General features: G+C 45.2%; 1 protein-coding gene across 1 annotated transcript in view; it reads left to right on the top strand.

Annotated features, from left to right (window-relative positions):
- The first annotated feature begins 7,816 nt into the window (after positions 1-7,816).
- Positions 7,817-21,603, top strand: part of LOC146186238 (serine protease 33-like) — a 54,170-nt gene continuing 40,383 nt past the window's right edge. Inside the window, exons 1-3 of the mRNA XM_084607109.1 lie at positions 7,817-7,898; positions 9,190-9,284; positions 12,136-12,224. Of these exons, the coding sequence (XP_084463235.1) occupies positions 7,817-7,898; positions 9,190-9,284; positions 12,136-12,224 (266 nt within the window). The remainder of the gene's footprint in view (positions 7,899-9,189; positions 9,285-12,135; positions 12,225-21,603) is intronic.

The raw sequence follows: 21,603 nt of genomic DNA, 5'->3' as shown, positions 1-21,603 counted from the left end.
TCCGCGAGACGTCTCCGTATCATAGTCGGTGCTTTAAAATACAAATACATCTCTATTTTCTTGAAATAACTGGATGGTCTCTTGGGCTAAAAGCTAAACAAAAGCTTGATGAGATCCAAGAGACCATTTACATGGCCGCAGAATAATGAAAGCAGCAAAAATCTCAGTACTGTCGATATCATAGAAAAGAAAGTGAAAGATTAAAACAATGCTTATTTCATATATTGTAACCAGCAATGAACTAAAAAAGATCCTTTATAGAACAATGAAATTTTCATGCGATGCAAGATAAGCAAGATACAGAGATCAAGTGTGTAAAAAAGAAGAATGTAATTGTTTTTTTGTTCATTCCCTCTGCATATCCGTATTTGTTAAGTGTTGTTGGTTGGCTATGGGTTAGCGACTGGTATTTATAAAGCGTACGGAAACGAGGAACAGCCCAAACATCTGTACTTCTTGTTTCCACGCTAATATTTCGCCGCTCTAAAATTTGACAAATATTTTATCTGGTTTATAACTTCACTGAACAGAACAGGATTTGTGCTTTGTGGAACGGCACCTTTGATATTTGTTCGTCGTAATGCAGTCACACGAAGGTAAGAAAGTGAAAAAAAAAGTAAAGTCGAAAGATTTCTGATGTGTTCCTCTTTTCTTGGGCCGCCTCGCTGGGAAGACCGCAGGATGTCATGTCATCATTTACCGACCGATGAAGACGATGCACCCCTGGGAGATTTATGAATAAAAAAAAATAACCCTGGGATTGGAAAATAAAAAAACAATGACCGCGACTGTGCAAGTTTGAAGCCTTTCATTCGGGATGAAGTTTCCTGGTGAGCTTCATTTCTCCGCTTGAAAACTGACCTATAATGTCGCATGATCGTGTTGTGAACATGCATCCCCTTTTATAAGCGCGTTTTTTTTGTTTTTTGTTTTTTGACGGCTGAACTTGCCATTGAGCTTGCGATTATCCACGCGGCTCAGTTTTCAGTGATTGATATTTGCCGTCAGCAACATAGCCGCGAGACTAAAATCCGCCAATCTTCAGTCTGATCAAGATGAGGTAGTTGGCTCCTTAATCCGCTCGCTTTCGACAAAACACTGCGATTCGAAACTACACTCCAGAAACCTAAGTGATGTGTCATGCAAAAGAGCCGCTGTAACTTTGAACCCAGAGATAATTTTCTTATTTTTGTGGGGCACAGTGTTGGCAGAAACGCACCTTTTTCCGAAGTTGCCATTATAACTTTAAATTATTAATCACTCAGCGAGTTCAAAAGTGCAAAGCGCATATACGCGAGCTAGGATCCGTAAGGCAAATCGCAGACGAAGGCCACTAATTAACGTCCCTGTTTCACACCCTTGATAAGGGACCTTGAAACGATACTTGTGGCAATATTTTAATGCGACAAATTCTTTTTCTAGCTATAGCGCTGTAATCATGAGCTAGACTGCACATGCCATGTGCTTTTCTTCCTTTGATTTTGTTTTTCTGTTTTTTTTTTTTTAATATATATTGCCTGTTTCAAATAATTTTGATAGTGAGCACTTGTTCTGTCTTCGTCTCTGTCCTCGTGCTCGTGGTGCCTAAACAAAATGAATCCATACCAACTGGGCCAATTTTCTACCCTTTTGGATTTTGTAAAAGCGGCCTTTGTGAGGATTCGAGCGAAATTTAAAGTTTTGCTGTACCCTATAATTTCAAAATAATTAAACTATAGCAAAAGGATAGTTAAACATGGTAATCAGCGAAATACTTACAACATGGTTACACCAGGTAGAATTCTTCATTCAGACATGGTTTAAACTTGTACTTCTACCTAATCTTGGCTTTGACTTTCATTTTGGCTAAGCGCATTGTGCACATCTTTATGGTCACAATAGTAGTGCATGAGCAATGGTTTCAGCTTGGGTAACGATAAATTTAGACTTTACTGTTTCTTTGGTGAAGACTAGATTTATGCAGGATTCTCACTGAGAAGGCGCTAAACGACATCATTCCAGAGTGCTAAGCGCACTGCCGTCTCCGTTGTCTCCCATGGCTGGCTCAAAGTCAAGGCTAGATTGCTCCGCGCCCATATATCTCAGCCGCTGCTGACGTTTTGCTTGTTTCCATCACGCGACGATGTCGTGACATCAATCACATGATCACTCACAACGCCCCGCCCCATTCATCGCTCTAGCAAAATATATTTGAAATGTCACCCAAAAATCAAGTCACTCAAAGGTCATCGCAAGGCAAAGGTCACGCAAAAGTCAAAGGGTCAAGGTCATGACCTTGTAGTGCAAAGCGAAGGTGGATCGCAAGAGCACGCTGAAAGCTGTGGTGACATGAACCATCAAACGAGAACGCTGATATTGTGTGTTGGATTACAGGAAAGGAAAGTCACAGTATGTCATTCTTCTGTGGATGCCTGAACAGCGTAGCAACAGTTTGCCCTCACGCTCCTTGAAGTTCAAATGAAGATTAATGGTCAGACTCGCGAAGCGCTGCTCTGCCTAGCGTAATGAAGCTTTCGTTTCAAATAAGTGCTCCTGGAGACCATTTTTAACCATATTTTAACCTGCACCATCTTTTAACCTACACCAGCTACACTAGTATAGCAAATAACCATTGGAGGTACAGGAGATTTGTTATACTAGTGTAGCTGGTGTTGGTTGAAAAATGGCCCTAATTTTTAGCTATCACGTGACCACCCATAGAATAGAGTTGGCCACCTGGTTCAGCATGTGCGACGTCATTATTTCCCAAGGCCACTATAGGAAATAAAGCTACATTCTAAAGCAGTCACTGTGTATGTGAATACACACAGAAACGACACGTTTTTTTTTTTTTTTTTTTTTTTTTTGTTTGCGTACACCGTTAACGCTCAACACAAGCAAGCTGGTAGCTGTACGTTCATACCGCCGCTCATAGCTTTATATCGCTGATTCGGCGTTCGGCTGAAAAGCGTTAGCTCAGTGTTTCGGTTCGGTACCATTGGAAGGTTCCGTCTCCGCGTCCATCGCTGTGCTTGTGATGCCGGTGGTGGCAGCGGTGAAAACTTTTTAATGCTACAAGAAGTTTTGGGGTCTGCGATTCCGCCCCACCATGTCCAGTGCGTGTGATGATGCGTTCGTTGCACGCGTTGTTTGACTTCCTTCAACGGGCGAAGTGGCGTCCCTCTGCGACCACTGGTTCGACCGCCACGGCCCTCCAAAGGTCGCCTTCATTGCGGTTTTGAGGACCAAAGGTCATCGGTTGGAATTCCTCGCTGGCGCTGCGTCTTAATTCGACTAGTAATTTCGTGCTTCACATTGTACCAAATTGTTTGCCAACACTCCGAACTCTCTGCGTCAAATGACATGGGCCACAATTTTGCCAGCAGTGGTAGCTACAAGTGGCGCAAGCTTGGCACTCGTCCGGCTGGCATGTATATAGCAGAACGACCGCATGCTGGGTAACTGCTGGCCCAAAGGCTGCGCGCGCGCACGAGGGGGAGCCTGTGGTGACATCACAACATGGCCGCCTAATACCCATGCCACACGGGAAAATTAATGTCATTTCCATCGAATGACATTCGTTCAGTTTAATGTCATTTTTTCGACGCGCTGCTACACGACCAAAGCTAATGTCATTTGCAAATGATGGCAATTGCGATAGATACACAAATGTTGGTGCGCCTTTGAGAGAATGATAAGCGCTGTGAACGAAAGCAGCCTTTAAAGTCATATTTATGCCTTGCATGACTCGTAACTAACCTGTTGATTATGACTACCCATTATGAAGTTTGCGACTGCGCCGGTTGCGTTTGTTTACGAAAGGGTAGGGAACGTGCGCGCGTCGGTGCCTGGGTGTGGAAAGCGGACGAATTGTTTCAAAAACGCACATTTTGCACACTCCAAGTACAACACGAATAATAGGCAGTGGCTAGTGTACTGACCGACCACGCTTTTATTGAATTTTCGAGTATCGCCCGACGGCGTAGCGCACCACAGCCCCGTCGAGTCTCGTCATCGCAAGATCGTTTGCTGGGCATAAATGCCCGTCGAAAAATGCCGGACCCCAGCCTCAACAAGAAAGCAGACAACAAAATAGCATCACTTGCTGCGCCGGATCCCATGACCTTACCGAAACGGTGCTGCCCGCGAGAGCGGTGGACGACGGCGCTCCTGCCGTGCGCTACGCCCTGGTCGTCGCTAGGCCTAAACGGTTTCGCATCGAAGCCACAGCGGACGGCGCGTTGGGAATAGTCATTTGCCTATTCATGGAGCTGCTTATTGTAATTTCAATGGTTTCATAAATTTTCTGACGGTAAACGGAAGGTGTAATTTCGGCGACGCATTAGCATTGGAGCTACGTACTATACCTACAGCACGAGATCGGATGAGCTGCCTCACACCGGCGCTGCGGCTGCTATGGGGCTGCGAGTAGAAAATCGCTCTGGTTACTTATCACCGATCCTCAGTAAAGGCTATTTTGGAGGTTCCTTTATCCAACCGCGTATTATTTAAGGTCAGCAGATTTTGACGTTTTCTGACGGTGGCGAAAGAAAACCACTGTGCCTGCGCCCATGGACTGCGGCAGCCGCGCACATTGCCGCTCGCGCTGAGTACGGTGGCTGGTTGGCTGGTAGCGAGGGTTCAATTTTTTTTTTTCGCGATGCTATTTGGCATGTTTCACATACTTTATTGACTAGCTACAAAATTGTAAATGCACAGTAGTACTATAATGCCTGCGGCACGTTTGCAGTTTATTTTGGCTATATATTCTCGCTGAGTCTCTGGTGTTGAGATAACACATGCCCTCGTTAGTCGCATTCGAATGAGTTCCTCAAACTCATTCAGTGCCTAATGTCGTTTTCATCGAATGTCATTACACTTCCCCGTGTGGCAGTAAACAAATGTCATTTTGAACAAATGTCATTCGATGGAAATGACATTAAATTTGCCGCGTGGCAGGGGTATAACATATGGTATAGTTAACCCAGTTACATGATGACGTCGCAACACAGCCTCCCATGGCGACTACCTGTTGCGTGGGGACGTCACAATATGGTTACCCGAGTCATGTGATATAAGGGATGACGTCACAACATGCCTTCCCTTAGCGGCTACCTTTTTTACATGATGACTTCACAACATGGCTACCCTAGTCATGTGATATAATACCCCGATTACGTGATGACGCCATAAAGTTATACGTGAGATGATCATGTGGCTACACCAACAGTATACTTAATGTGAAATGCCGCGGCAATTTAATTACGTGGTGTATCGGAGATACGGAGGGACGCGAAATGTGCGAACGAAAGCAGTATAAGAGCTTACAGTATCAAAAAAAAAAATCTAAATTCTTGTGGGAAGCGAGTATGGAACCTTATAGCTACTGACCCAACCAATCAATCCTCGTGTTTAGTTATCACTACCTCGCGCTGTGCGTTGCGTGACGTCATCTTCATCAAAATCTATTTGTGCGCACTGGCGCATTGCCCTCCTAAGGAGCGTTAAGGGATCCCAAAATTTCGCAGTACGCTATTACTAATGTATCCAGTTACTGATTTCGCTTATCTTTTCCAGAAGCCTTAACTTGAAATAATAGCCTGGAACAGAAAGCGAAATGCATTTTGATAAAATTTCGCACATACTTTGCACTTGGCAAGCTCCATTCATTTTTTTCAACTCCGATGCATTTCATGTTAATAAAACTATCTTCAAACTTTTGTTTTGCGGAGCGAATTGGTGGAAATGGGTTGTTCGTGCGCATTTGTACTTTTAGTAAGTACTTTGCATCGTCCCTTTCAAGAAAGAGCTTAGGTCCCACAAATTTTTTCCCTCCCAATTATTTTCCCCTTTCTGTGAACAATGATGTGTTCATGCTGCAAAAACAAAATTAAAAGAAAAATAGTGCGCGTCACGAGCTATTCATTAATTTTCTTACAATACGGCAACATACGCTACAGAAAATATGTGCCACGTGTTGTGGCAGTTTTAGTTGTAAATGCTCACGTCTCATGTAATGCCTCTTCTAGGGTCTTTGAGGTTACAAATAAAAAAATAAATAAATAAATAAAAATTTTGAGTCTACCTAGAATGAGTAAGGCTAAGGATCGGGTCATTTCTAAAGTTGCTTTATACTTTTATTCTTCCATCCTTTCAATTTTCTCTGAGGATTCTCGTCCATACTGATTTCTGATATCTGAAGATAACTTAATTGTTTCGCCACTGACAGACAATATTTGGAGACTCGACAACGTTAAAATCTTTCTTCTGTGCTTTCCTTGTCTATCCTCGTTCACGCATATGCACTTTGTTAATTGCTTTTAAGCACTTAACCCTTCACTCAGGCCTTTTTTAACTCTCTCACACAATTAGCATACGGTCGCAGAATAGAACATTATGTGAAATACCAACCGCCATAGACAAAAAGCTGCGCTTTATTTAATCCGTACTGGGTCTACTACAGGCAGTGTGCCTGACTACAGGGATTTAAGTGTCCCTGGTTAGACTACATCGCGTGTGAATTCCTTCCTTTCTTTTGCGCTAACTTGGCCATTGATATCGTGTCGTGACGGCACACAACTCGCCGACAAATCAGTTCTCGGTCGTGCCACCTGCCAACCACCACCTGCCACAGACATGCCCGTAAATTCTCTCTCACAACACCAATGCCGGATTTTTTTGTAGAATGGGACCTTCAGCGCTATCGCGATAAACAAGCTAAGATGAATATCACGCAGTGAATAAATGCACAACGAAATGGCAGTAATGCCGACTTACTCTTAAACTGCCAAGAGACTACCCCTGTCGAGATGAGAAAATATTTCTCTGACAGAAAGGAGCCATCTCGTCATGAGAAAAGGTATTATAATAGTTTTTTTTCTTTGTGTAGGCTTGATTTTAAAAGGCGCGGTACGACACTAGCGAGTAAAACTAAAATAAGGGGCGATAAGTTGGAGTGACAAGATTAAATGCACTAGCAGCTTTTCTTACCATTCTATTCCAATTCTGACTTTAGGGCGTCGAATAATCCTTATGCACGCCCACAGTGTGGCCCAGATGTCCGGCTCAAGAGATTTGTCTACATATGCGATAAAGATCGGTAATCGATTCTATACCATTTCACTGTGAAGGATTGGGCTTTCTCTAGGGGGGAGGGGGGTGGCATCATCGATTTCATGCCATATTACTGTGAAGGTTGCTTTCGCATTGTGCACAGCAACAAGCCTCAAACCGAAAGCGCGTACCTCTGACGCCTCGAGTCCATGTCCTTGAACGTGAGACAAACACTGTGCGTCTTTCAAGCACAGGAAAGCCACAGGAGTTCAACACGAATGCCCTGAAAAGAAGACCCATAGAAAGCATTGTTTTTACTCCTCCTCCTCCTCTCGCATTTGCTGCACTGCCGGATCCACCACCGAACGCAAGCTACGCGAGCAGTTCCGCGGTGCATAGCCACATGCGAAGGGAGGGAGGCAATCGAGGGCGAGCCGTCGGCTGTTAAGTGAAGCGAGGATGGCTCCCGTTAACCCACATTCTCATCCGCCCCGGCGCTCCGAGGGTGCGTTATAAACGCTACGTTTTCCCCCGCGACGAGATCTGTGCGCGCGACGCACTTTCTCTCGGCGGCCGCAGCGTTGATCGGCCTTCGACGGCGTGCGCCTGCGACCGCTGCAGGGCCGCCCCGAGTTCGTGCTCGCGCGCCGATCTCCCGTCGCTCCTCCGGTCATTGCTTCTTTTGAAACGTCTAAGCTTACGCGGCTTTTAAGTCAGCCTACAGAGGCGCTTCATATCTGAAGTCGCCCGTGTTAATTTTTTCGGGGGGGCTGCGCGTTGAGGGATGTGGAAAGAGAGCCTCCGAACCTGGTCTGTCTATTTGATCATTGCGTGCCTATTGGTCTGGGCGCCCTTTGCTGACGCAGGTGAGTGATCGACGTGTGTTATCTTTGCTCTTCCTCTGTCTATCTCTCTTGCTCGAATCCGATCAATGCTGATGTTTAACACGGAAGGTTTTATGTTTTCGACACTTCGGAGGAATGCTTCGAATTGTCTTCGCTTAAAGGAACACTGAGGACATTTGCATCGGATTAATTTCATTAGTAAAATTGGTTCTCTCGCTCTTTCTGGGAATGTGAATATACCGGTGTTCCAACACAGAAGGGGAGGGCAGTGTTGCATAGTCTCTGAGATCAGTGCGAAAATTCCGTGCTGACGTGCGTACTTTCTTTTTGGAAAAACGGGGGTGATGGAGACACGTGTACTCCGTTTTGGGTGAAAAGGGTCTATTCATTGTTAGGATGCCATAGTCTGTCCATAAAAGCAAACATTATTTAGCCATCACGGTCCCTTTAAACAGAGTAGAGAAATCAGGGTCGCATAATCGCATAAGCCGTCGTCTCTTTGACTATCCTGAAAGAAACTGAAAAGAAGCACAGAAACTGGGGTTTTGCATAAAATTATAGCCTCGAACCCGAACGTTCTTTTTGCTTACTTTCTGAGCTGTACCAATGTATCTGCATGCGGTCTTTGAATTTTCGGCGCGAGGATGAAGACAATGTCTAGCTGGGTCTGAAATAAAAATGGTCTGCATGGAGCAAATTCTTTCAGCCCTGTTTGCCTTTGCATTCGCCGTTAACGCGAAGTCCTCTCCAGGGACCGGTCTAGATGCTCTCGTATTTTGGGATCAGCGTCTCAGCCGTTCTCCCAAAACTCCGCGAAAAGAGAACGGAAGCGCATTAGCCAAACAACATGCCGTAACACGGACAGGGAGCAAGCGACACACAGGGGCGTCGTCGTCGCCGAAGAAACCAAGCACTTACCCGCGTACTCTCTGTCTCTCTCTTCCTCTGCAGTTTCGACGCGCACGAGTAAAACTCCGTAACTTCGCCAAGCTGATTACCGAACGATTATGCCAAGCGGTTGCACGGTGGCTTGCATGGCGTAAGCGAGGCAGGGGCGGTTGGGCCGGCGCAGTCAAACCTATCGTTGGAGGAAAACGCGACGCATCAGAGATGCTGCTTCGTGCGGCACGCGCAGGCCACGCCGCGGGAAGGCGAGTGACATTCGCAAAGTGTGCCAACGGTACGATCAGGCCGCTGGCCCAGGTGGGGGGGAGGCGAGGCAGTTTGGAATGAGCTTGCGCACGCTTTCGGGCCGCCCCAAAACGGCCCCACCACACCCTTTACATCGTTCGTTTTGGTCGGCTTGTCGCAGCGTTCCGGAGGAGCTGCCGCTGCGGCCGGCAGCTGGTACGCCGCAGTCGAATCGTCGGTGGACGGGACGCATACGACGGCGAATTTCCCTGGATCGTGAGTACCCACGCGTTTAATTTCGCCGGCTATGTTCGACTAATTGATGCATCTGTCTCCCCCACTTGTGACAAGAGCAGGTATGCTTTATTTGCTACCGAAAGCAAGAAGGGTAGTTTCCCTGTTTTAATTATTTACTAAGTCGGCGAATATAAATTCTTATCCTTTGACGACAGGGAGTGCTCGCTTTTCATAACCTCTAATGGTCGCATATGGAAGCTAGAGGCGTTAATGGAAAAGGTAATAATCTGGTGCACCTTGTGGCTGCATTTCAGATCTGTGCGCTCAATGAAGTGCGGTTTGTTTTCTTATTGAATGATATTCATACAACGACAATGCGTGTTCCTCTGTGCCCTTGCGGCTATTTTGTTTGTTTTGCTGTGCCAGAGTAGATCTGTTTATCTTTTTTCGCATTGGCGTTGTTAGAATTTCTTTATGCCTGCACAGAGTCTCAATTGTTTACAACAAACTCCGTTGTGATATAGCTATGAGTGGGCCCCCCTTGTGAAAGGCTGCACCCAGGTATAGAGGAAATGTGTGCAATTTTCAGGATGAATGCCTACGTTTAAATTAGCGAAATAACGAAAGCCACATATACACCTCACACAATGCTCCACCATAATAGCATACAAGGCGAACTGCCTTTTATTGGCCCACCGTTTGAAACCAAGCGTTGATTTACAAAAGCCGTGGGTCTAGATTTGGTCTATACACGGTTTTCTATCACTTCTTCATTGCAGGTGTCAATAGGCCGACACAGTACACTGAAATAATACACGCCGACCTGTATCGAAAGAACGTGTAAAAGTTCGAAAATAATGAGTAAAGGTAGTCGGCAGCTGTATACTACGCACATGCAGGTGCTGCCCTCTATGCCACCCTTAACAGCAAATAAGGCGTGACAGCCTGCCAGAACTGCACCATCAGCGTCACCGGAGCCGAATATGTAAAAGGAGACAAAACGTTTGATTGTCCAGAATTCGATCCCCAAGAGCCTTGGAAAATCGACCACATGACACAATGCAGAGCCGGCACCAACTCCACCAGGATCCTTCTCTTCAGATAGGCTCTGAAAGAGTTTATAGCTTTAAATTTCCGACGGTCATCTTTCCGTAAACCTGTAAATATACTGGTACATGGCCTCCCAGATTATATAAACCAAAAGGGTAAAATAGCGTGGGGTATAGCATGGCGATAAAATTAAAATTCCTTCTGCGGCGGCCGCTTTTCGATGGAGGCGAAACGTATAGGCGCCCGCGTGGTGTGCGATGTCAGTGCACGTTAAAGAACTCCAGGTGGTCGATATATCCGAAGCCCTCCACTATGCCGCGTTAACAATAACCTGAGGGGCCCTGGTATGTAAACCCTATAAACCAACCAACCATCGTTTGGGTCAAATGTTGAATTAAAATGTTTTTGGAACTGTTAGCTATATTCTAGGACCTAGATAGAGCTCTCTCATTGCCACTTTCTCGAATCTTGTATGGTTCAATGTTTATTAATTTTTGTTAATTCATCAACTGAGTTCGCGTGATATAAATATAATCCGCTATTTAGACGACAAACATCAAATTCCCTTAAGCCTTTCGCTGCCAAAACGTATGCTAGTTTCTTTGAGCCATATGTCAAGTGATGTGGAACAAGCCCCAGAGTAAACAGATATTGGTTTCTATAGACATACAGACATACCTTCCGTCTGTTTAAAATGCTTTCGAAACAACTGGAGAAGAAGAAGACCGAAGAAGTTTCTATAATGGATCGTATTAATTTTGTAGCATGTAGGTCTTCCTTGAAAAAGTCGCTAAAGTAATCAGCAGCGCATCGCCCAGTTCACCACTACATGTAGGAACTCGGCTACTATAGAGTTGTGGTGCTGGACATGAGACAATATGGGTACACTGCAATCAGAAGCGCCCACGCGACACTGCAATCGATCTATCGAAATTATACAGCCATTCAACTACAGCTGTCAGGTGCTTGAGTTGCGACAGACGTGAGAGCTTATTATAAACGCTTAGAAGCTCACGTTAGCAAGATGCTCATAATTCTGTCCTGAAAATACCTCTGACAGTTTAACTTCGGGACCTTCTTCTACACTCGAATTATGACTCATACAACATTCACTGAATTGCAAATAAGCATCATACTCAACGATACGTGCAGCTTAGACAGAACGCAGAAGAGCTAGACAGGTGACGTGGATAAACAACTCTACGGGCACACCCAGAAAATCCTTGCAGTCCTCCCGATTGGCTGTGTGCCGCCACGACGCCACAATCGACAACGCAATCTTTTCCATGACGATATCTTTATTGAACATTCATATTACGCGTTTTACACTCTTGCATCTCGCTGTGTGCTGTGTTCCACTAGGCATTTCTGGCTCACACGGCAGAAGAAGAAAAAATGCTTTAATGAGATAAGGATGCGGCGCATTTGCTGAGATAAAGATGTGAAAGCTAGGCCTTCATAGAGATGTTGCTTTCAACGGTTGCCCTTTACGAGTGGTCAAGATGACGTGAATAATACGTGGCTTCAGCAAGCAAGAAAAAGAAAATAGCCCTGAAACGGGAACAGCAATGTCTAAATAAGGAACTTTCCTAGGCTGTTCACTTGTTAACGGTAATTTTGGTCGTAATGGAAAAAAAAAAAAAAAAAAAAAAGATGTTGCTACCGCTGGGATTGTCCAGTTTCTACCCAGTACATGTTTATTTAAAGAACGGCAATCACTCTGCGTTTGCCAAGTATGGCGACGTTGTGAGTGACAGCGTAGTAATTGAAATGCAGAGTGTTTTTAGCGACGTTAAACAAATGTTTGGCTCGCTTAAATTACAATTCGTTTATGCTGCAGGTATCGCTTCGAATCAACGGGCAGCATGAGTGCGGCGGCACAATTATCGGGAAGAGATGGATACTCACAGCAGCACATTGCCTCCAGAGGTAAGCTGTATATAATAATTTATCATTCATTTCTGATTATTATATAACCTTTTGTGTGAAAAAGAATACGGTCCTGGAGGTCAACACTCTCAAATGATGTACTACCTATAAGCGCCACTTTTCTGCGGAATGAGCGCGGACCAACTATCAGATCTCTGTAAAGAAATATTGCTTATCCAATAGAAGCTATTCTGCGCTCATTTCGAGGTTTCATTCCAAATGCAAGGGCTCTTTTGATAAAAAGGTGAAAGTGGGTTGGCAAGTAAAAACCGCAGCAAGGACAACATGCATTTTGCCTCTTCGAACATCGAATTCAAGACGCTTACAACGACGCTCACAACGACGCGTACAACGAAGTACAACGCGGGAATCAATGTTTTGATTTCTGACTGAGATTATGATACAACGCGGTCTCACGCCGGAGTTATCTTTCGTGTGTTTGCTTTTTATTCTGCCGTCTAATATATGGATAAAGAAAGCTGTCATCTACGGATTAGCGGACAATTTATGTAAACTTCGTGTGATTCATTACAGACTGTACTAGAAGTCGGCACTTTACGGGTGTCGAAACAGGGAGTGGGTGGCCGATGTCAGACAAATACACAGGCGTTCTGGCGAGGGCAGTGTGCTGGGGGGGCTTATATATATGCTGGTCTACCAACTATAAAGTAAGCAAGTTTAAATTATACGGTGTGTCCTAGCCCAGAGTAATCAACTCGGGGCTGATGAGATTTTCCTACTCTAGTCTGCTGTATTTTTTCGTTCACTAAACTTAATTCATTAGCGAAGACTCATTAACGAACCTTTTACTTATTGGTTTCGGGCATAAAGAGTCGGTCCGAAAGCTGTAGAATATCCCCAAGATCGACTACCTGCAGCGTTTCTGTCAAACTATAATTTATATAGCTTAATTGATAGGCCTTCAAAAAAAAAAAATGTTTCTCTTGACCAGCTGCTATCACTCGCAAAGTGCGCGTGCACACAACGTTTCGTTGGGGATAGCGATGCAGAGAAAAGCGAATTTTGTTCTCAGTGACATCTCTTGGGACTCTGAGGAGGCACCGCTATCACGCGGGAGCTTGTTTTATTGCGAGTTTTCGTTTGCGACAGACAAAAGCAAATACTTCACGTAAACGCCAGTTTCATTGAAACGACGTGGAGCTGTCTTTCGAAAGCACCTACAAATTGTGCATTGGCATATCGTTATTCAATTCAATCATTTAAATGTTAGCTAATTAGTATTTCCTAACTATAGAACTATGGCAAACAAAAAGTGCTGTGGACTAGTTCAGGCAGCTGGTTCACAACGCTGAGACAGACAGTCTATATAAGCGCGCGCGTGTGTGCGTGTGTGTGTGTGTGTGTGTGTGTGTGCGTGTGTGTGTGTGTGTGCGTGTGCGTGTGTGTGTGTGTGTGTGTGTGTGTGTGTGTGTGTGTGTGTGTGTGTGTGTGTGTGTGTGTGTGTGTGTGTGTGTGTGTGTGTGTGTGTGTGTGTGTGTGTGTGTGTGTGTGTGTGTGTGTGTGTGTGTGTGTGTGTGTGTGTGTGTGTGTGTGTGTGTGTGTGTGTGTGTGTGTGTGTGTGTGTGTGTGTGTGTGTGTGTGTGTGTGTGTGTGTGTGTGTGTGTGTGTGTGTGTGTGTGTGTGTGTGTGTGTGTGTGTGTGTGTGTGTGTGTGTGTGTGTGTGTGTGTGTGTGTGTGTGTGTGTGTGTGTGTGTGTGTGTGTGTGTGTGTGTGTGTGTGTGTGTGTGTGTGTGTGTGTGTGTGTGTGTGTGTGTGTGTGTGTGTGTGTGTGTGTGTGTGTGTGTGTGTGTGTGTGTGTGTGTGTGTGTGTGTGTGTGTGTGTGTGTGTGTGTGTGTGTGTGTGTGTGTGTGTGTGTGTGTGTGTGTGTGTGTGTGTGTGTGTGTGTGTGTGTGTGTGTGTGTGTGTGTGTGTGTGTGTGTGTGTGTGTGTGTGTGTGTGTGTGTGTGTGTGTGTGTGTGTGTGTGTGTGTGTGTGTGTGTGTGTGTGTGTGTGTGTGTGTGTGTGTGTGTGTGTGTGTGTGTGTGTGTGTGTGTGTGTGTGTGTGTGTGTGTGTGTGTGTGTGTGTGTGTGTGTGTGTGTGTGTGTGTGTGTGTGTGTGTGTGTGTGTGTGTGTGTGTGTGTGTGTGTGTGTGTGTGTGTGTGTGTGTGTGTGTGTGTGTGTGTGTGTGTGTGTGTGTGTGTGTGTGTGTGTGTGTGTGTGTGTGTGTGTGTGTGTGTGTGTGTGTGTGTGTGTGTGTGTGTGTGTGTGTGTGTGTGTGTGTGTGTGTGTGTGTGTGTGTGTGTGTGTGTGTGTGTGTTATAGGAACGCACCTGTTCAGATTAGTACTGCGTGTTTACGCTGATATTGCTGCGAATTCATGTTCCCTTTTGATACATCCCTCCACACTTGATTGTGACGCGCTTCAGATCTCCAGCTCTATTGTCACCAAAACCAATTGATTCGGCAGCTGATCGGAGGCTAGCCAGGCTCACCATGTTTAGGCGGAAGGGTATGGGGCGAAGGGGTATTGAACGGCACCAGAAGAGGAGACTAAGGAAACGCTCACGTTAGGATGTAGTTAGGGTCATTTGGGAGATGCAAACGAAAATAGGAAATGGTAGAAGAAATATCGAAGATGCGTGGGAGATAGCTCTTAATCGATGACAATGATGTCAAAAACAAAGGGTACGAAAAGATTTCCTTATGTCACGACGAAAATTAATGCCACTCTTGGGAAGATCTTTGCGTTATCTCACGAAGAAAATTGATGCCACTCTTGGTAAGAGGAATAGTTTCATACGTACATTAGTGGGTAAGTCCAAGGGATGCCAGGGGCTCAGCGTTGACGTCAGTGGATGAGGTAATGCACCCGTTCATTGTCTGGGATTCCAGGGTAAGCAAGAAGCTTTATCTTTTATTTTTCTTCAAATGCCCCTGAAAGCGCCCCTGATATGGGGAGCTGCATTCTAATCAACCTCGGTGTGACTGAAAGGGAGCGGTTAGGTAAGAACATCTAAGATGCCGTGTTTTAATTTTACAAAAATACAGCGCATATCAACCAATAAAAAACGAATTTTTTGTGAAGGGGGGGGGGGGGGGGGGGGACATATCCTCCTTTTTGTCGATGTGGAAAAGTTACATAAAAGTTGAATAAACAGGCTAGAATTTATTCATCGACTTTTCATACACGTACACATTGGCATCATTGCGGTCTGCCGTGAGATTAAAAGTAAGATTGACATCTGGTCCTCCAATAAGACAAACAATACTCACCTCTGATGCAAAAAGTGGCGAGTAGAAGTAAATAATTAAAGTATGTCAACTAATGCGCGTTTCACGACATGTAGAATGGATGTCCATTGAAAGACAATGACGTAGGGTCTGTTTGCGTCGTGTCATTATTTAGACGTACTAATGTCATCTGCGTTAATTTGGAAGTCCATATTAACCACACAATTGGTAACGCTAAACGATGCTAGGGTACCAGCGACAAAACTTTACTAAAGTGCCTGTTTCGTTAAAATCCTTACTTTATCTTGTCTGCCCCAAACTAAAATACTCAGTATCATTTTTTTTTTTATTCAACAACGTTACAACAATTAACCTTCTAGAACGTGCTCAGAATAACTCTGTTTGCTGCATTTTTTTGACAATCTATAACCGCACAGCCAGCACTGCTGACATGAAAGCTAGCCTGTTTTACCTTGTTTATTTGCTGTCACGCCGAACGAAATTGTTTCGTCTCTGCCATAACCTTTTTTGATTATCAATATTACCACGGCCATTTTGTATCAGCGCCAACGTTTCGTTTTTCACGAGTTGCCACCAGTACAAAGCTCAAATGAGACAAAGTCACAAAACACTTCTTAGTATTCCTTCATGCAACGCCCATCAGCTGACTGGAGCCACCTTCCGCAGTTACTGTGGCATTAACAAACTTTCTCCTTTTTCTCGCCAGTCCCTCTCTGCATTCCAGATTTTTAGTTGATTTAGTTTTCTTCGTGAGTGGCACGTTTTTTATCGCGCTTTTTTAAGTGCAAACGTTTTAGCTGATATTGGGGTTTTGTTCGTAATCTGTGGTTGAAAGTTTTGTTCTTATACTTTCGTTATTTATTTCGCATTTTATGCTGCAATTGAACTTACCCCCGCCTGTAATTCTTCGCTGATTGAAGGTCACTTAGTGGAGAATAAAAAAAAAAAATAAATAAATCATACAATTATTTTATAGCTTTCTTCGAATGGGTACGCACTGCATAGCTGGAGGGGAGAGCGGATACTTTGGACAGGTCATGCAGACTGGTGATTATCGGGATAGTTTCGACGAGAGCGGGAGAGGAGGATCAGTGTAAGAACCCAAGGTGTCTACCACAATCTGTGTCTAATGCGCAATGGAGTGTAAGCTGCAGCTCCGATTTGAGTTCGCAAAGCGTCCGCCTAGCAGATCGCCAAATCAAGGGTTTTGTGTCGTAGATAAGGCGAATACCTCTTTCCTGGTTGCAGTCCGCACCGTGTTGTGGAATGGGATGATGCAGAGGTTATCCGGGGGAAAGAAAGGGGGCCAAGAAGCAGGAGTGCGCGGAGATGCGCAATGTTCCTGCTCGTACTTTACAGTACGTATTTCATACGAGTACACAGTCACTGGGGTCAGTGAGTTGTACAGCGCTGACATATGTTCTATTTCTGAACAAAAACGCACACGATTATCACAATATATGTGAACTATGCGTTAACTGTTGGCAAACTGCAAACAAGAGATTGGGACGCGGCCACACAAGCTGATTTGTTTTTTGGCTCAGTGTTTTGGGGCCCTGATGGGTTTCATTGTTTTAGAGCCATGTCCGTCCCCAGGCATGACTCATGTTATACTAGCAACGCTCATAGCATCGGGTACACAGAGCACGTTCGCTAACAATAAACTGATTTTGTCATGACAAGTACAGAATTATCTGTTTTGTAGGAGCATTAACCGACATGAATATAGTGGGCTATCGCACTGCAAGCCACCACCTGCCGCGCAGATTAAATTATATTTTCATGTTAAGCAAGCAATCTCCTTATTTGCGAGGGATATCGTTGTAATTAACACTTACGCATTAATTCTCTTGGTATTAAAAAAAATTCCCTTGCTTCTACAATCTCGCAGGTTAGCTGTTCTTTGCTTCTGCTGACGATTTCGCTGTCTTCAAAAATCGATTGCACTTATTCAGCTTATACTTAATACAGCGCTCGACGAGGTTACTTTTATTGTATTCAACGTTTCTTTTAAGTACCTCGTGGTCTGGCCTATAGGTACATTACCACAAGTCAGTGGTAGAGAATAAACCCCTTCCGCACAATGCACAGGTTTCTTTTTGGGCTTTTTTGTTTTTGCGTGTTTCTTAGCAGTAAGCGAATGAATCATTTTAGTTTAGCAAGCCCAGCCACGGCCGGTCTCGAGGGAGAGCGCGCGCTCTTTCTTACGGCCTTCTCAATCGCCGTGGAAACAATAGGAACGTTTCTCCTTGAGTTGCGCTCTCCGCCGCCGCAAGGGGCGCGACCTGCTCACTGTTCGCTCCGCGTCTGCTTCAGCGGCGGCGGGTGGCTTTTGCCTGGTTTCGCGCTGTCGCTCGCGAGTTTCGTGGTGAGTGCAGCCCCGAAATTAAAGAACACAGAAGGTAGATGCTGCAGCGGCATGTCGTCAACGTACTATACACACGTGAACGGATATAAAAAACACTGTCGTTCAGCAAACGTTCGACAAGCATGGCATACATTACGGCATGGTAGTTACTTTTGTCCATTATAATCCTAATTTTTCCCAAGCCTGTAAGAGAATAGGAACAAAAAAAAAGTGCATGAGCAGTGATCACATCGAAGCTTCTTCAAGGCTAACATGACAGCAACTCGTCTGTAACAGCAAAACCGTCTTTCAGCGCTAGATGCGAAACCATTCATGTAGCACCGAAGATGAAAATTTCATAAAATGTAACGTAAATTGCAAAATGCTTGCATGATATAAAGTATTAGTATAACAGTCAAAGTAAACGTTATAGGGTTGAGTTTTAAATGTTATTACAATTCATATATTAGCCAATGTGTGGTATTATAAACATTATTTTAATTTTGCAAATAAGCATTGTTTTAATGAAATATTTACATGATATTAAGCTTATTATGAAACGATAAAAAATGGTTTGATATTCATGACACCACTTGTGCTCGAAGTGGTAAAAAGAGGCCAATAAATGATGAAGGTGATACTCGAGTCAGTGACTTACAAATGAGTTCACCTGCTAAATCGAAAGAATGCAAGAAACTTCTAAAGCGTTAAAGAAGGACACTCTCACTGAAGACTCATTTCAAGCCTTATATAGCGACCCATTGAGACTCTCTTCGGGAAAGTAAGGTTAATGTGCGGAAGGGAATGACATATGCTAGATGCGAGGGCGGCCGTAACAGCTAGCGGCACATGACTACATAGTCAAGACGAACGTTTCATCTGAGAGCAATATCAAGGCACTGAAGGAAGTGTTGGTATCTCCTACCATCCCATTTCCCACTGTCACATATTCCGGTTTACCTTACGTCGCTGGATATATCGTTTAGTTAATCAACTTCGGGTGTGACGCTTGCGCTATTCTTGAAACTAGCGAAAGAAGTAGCCCCATGTAGTACGCTCTTCTACGAGGACAATATTCTAGTGGACTGCATTATCCGAAACGAGAGCTTGTTGCCCTATTGGACAAGCTTTTTTTTTTTTTCGAAAATCTGCCGTGCACCTACTACACACAAATGTTCTCGAAGTACTTAAGATCCTGATTCAGTCAGCATTTCAGAACTCAACACTGAGTTGCCCGAAAGGAATTGACAACAGCTATGTTATTAGGTCCGCTTCTTTGATATTTGAAAATTTCTCAGAATTCCTCTTTTTAATTATTTATGCCAGGAAAGTGACAGAGAAGACGGAGAGGCCAACTCCTTATATTCACAAGCCGTGCAGGAAGAATTTGAGACTGAATTTTCTAGACGCAGGTCGCATTTGATGAATTTATGAATATATAGTCCAATGTGTAACTTTGAAGGACAATTTTTTTATTGCTGGCCGCTCTTTTCGATTCTGCTTAACTGTTTATGCCCATTTCATTGATTAAAAGTAGCCGCGAGACTACATATACATCTTCGGTCTTTCAACCGACTGATATGTTTTGAACGAAGCTAGAACAGCCCACTCCACTAGACAAGTGAAATTTTTGCTATATGAGTAAATGTTTGTTTTTTACTCTGAATTTGAGACGCGCCATGAATTTTTGCCGGTGCCTCTTCTGATCTAAACGAAAACGGTAGCGGTTGACAGAATCTCCACCCAACAGTTCACCATGCACTCACGTCAGGTCGCGCTACACCTGCTTAAAACATTCAAAGGCACATTGTATAGCCTGGTAAATTTATTTTTCTACAAAACTTAGGGGTAAAAAATTCTGAAGTGTACCCGAAGCTCCATTCGACCGTACACGGCCGCACTGACGAAGGAGCGTGCGCGTGAGCGGATAGTTGACTGCATTTTATTCCTCGCACACGATAAATGTACGATGTTGATTACGGACTTTGTATAAACCATAAGGGGCGAAATGTCAGGACCTGCTGGTTGCAACTGACGCGGGCGAAGCTAAAAGCGAGCGCGCGTTTCCCTTGCGCGTGAACGGCTGTAGCGGAGGAGCAGCAGTGGGGCGATGGCGACCCCACCGAAGCGCGGTGGGCGGTGGAAACAGACCCCATTGGAGAGGCTGTAAGAGAAGAGAAGCGCTTTCTCCCTCGAGACCGGCCGTGGCCCAGCATCGGCTGAGAACGCTATTGTACCGCCACTTGTAGCTACATTTTTTTTTCTGAGTTTATGTGATAGTTTGTTAAGATAGGGAAGCACTACTAATGTTGTCACTGATATACCTGGCTTTGACCTGGGGGCTTTTTCTCTAGCTCTGCATAAAGACAGCGCAGGGTTTAAATATTCTCCTTCGGCCGTTTTACGGAATCTGACGGGGGGGGGGGGGGGGGGGAACCTTCGCAGCCGCGTCGGAGCAGCTAGCTGCCATCGCCTGTCATCGCCGCGATCGGGCCCCTGCAGCGGCGGCGGCGGTTCTTCAAAGATCGAGCGACCGCTTGCGCTGTAACAAATGGCGAATTCGCGTGGGAGAGCAGGCGCACTCGAGAGCACTTCGAACCAGCTCTCAGACAAGCGAGCGCCCTCCAGTAGGAGAGCGGGAGTAGAATCACTGGCTTCCAATGGTAGAGGAGGAGGGGTTTTCCTCCACCGAGAGCACCCGAGTGCACTCCCGGCTGCTCCCTCGCCTAAAGCGAGTGTAGAGGAAGTCACGTGGCAGGAAGCGTCATATCCGCGCCATCTTTGTTTTTTGTTTTTTCTTGAGTCGGCGATGCTCAAAATGGCGGTTGCAAAGCGTCGGCGCTCGGCGAGCGGAAAGCATTGCTCAGGTGCTGTATGCATGTTTGAGGGTTGCTGTTGGCGTCGAAAGGGCCAAAGGAGGCAGATCGCCGCGCTGTGAGAACAAAGGCATACAAAACAAGCGGTTCTACACGGAGCGTTGGCCTCTCCTCGGGTTGCAACTGCCGCCACTGCGGGCAGGCGGAGAATGCTGGGAAGAGAAGTGCGGTCACATGGTCGTGGCGCGCTGCTCCCGAATGAGAGAGCGTTCCCGTGGGAGGACAGTTACACCCTCGCTCGGCGTGCTCTTATACTGCTCTGTACTGCTCGGCGCCTCTGCTCTCGGGCCCCCAACCGAATGCGCCATAACTGTTAGTCTTCGCTATCACTGCCCTGTGATACTGAAGACGAACAGCTGATTTTCGTTAATAACTCTGACAGAGTGCCCCGACAGCGATTCGTTTCGCACAGCGTGGCAGTGCGTATGTGCGGCTTGATATCCAACTCGTGTCTCCATGTTTTAACGTGTCGTAGAGCAGCTCCTCTAACCTTGTGATCGCGAGAGAGTTGAGATTACGATTCGAGATTTTCGCTTACGTAAAACTGCTGTTTGCATATTGGAAAAGAAAATAAATTCCTGTAACGTGATGAGAAGCCTGAAGCAATATGAATCAACCGTGCCTCGGTGTAGTCAGAAAATCGCTAGTTGCCCACTAAGGGAGAGTCGTGACGTTACTTTCAGTTAATGTGACGTCACTCTTGTTGAGGTGACGTCACTTACGGTTTTGTTATGACGTCACTTTTGCTCTGGTGACTTGAGTAATCATGAGTCATGACTGCTCATATGATTCATACACTCTTCTATATGTCTTCGGGGAAGACTGCTCATATGACTCATACGCTCTTCGATATGTCTTCGGGGAAGATAATTTCTTTCCATTGTTTTACTCGTCAGACTTGG

Source organism: Amblyomma maculatum, chromosome 6 (assembly GCF_055883805.1).
Source record: "Amblyomma maculatum isolate TAMU_Amacu chromosome 6, ASM5588380v1, whole genome shotgun sequence".
Taxonomy (NCBI): Eukaryota; Metazoa; Arthropoda; class Arachnida; order Ixodida; family Ixodidae; genus Amblyomma; species Amblyomma maculatum.
Note: the sequence above shows the minus strand (reverse complement) of the source record. Positions and strands in the feature narration are given on the sequence as shown.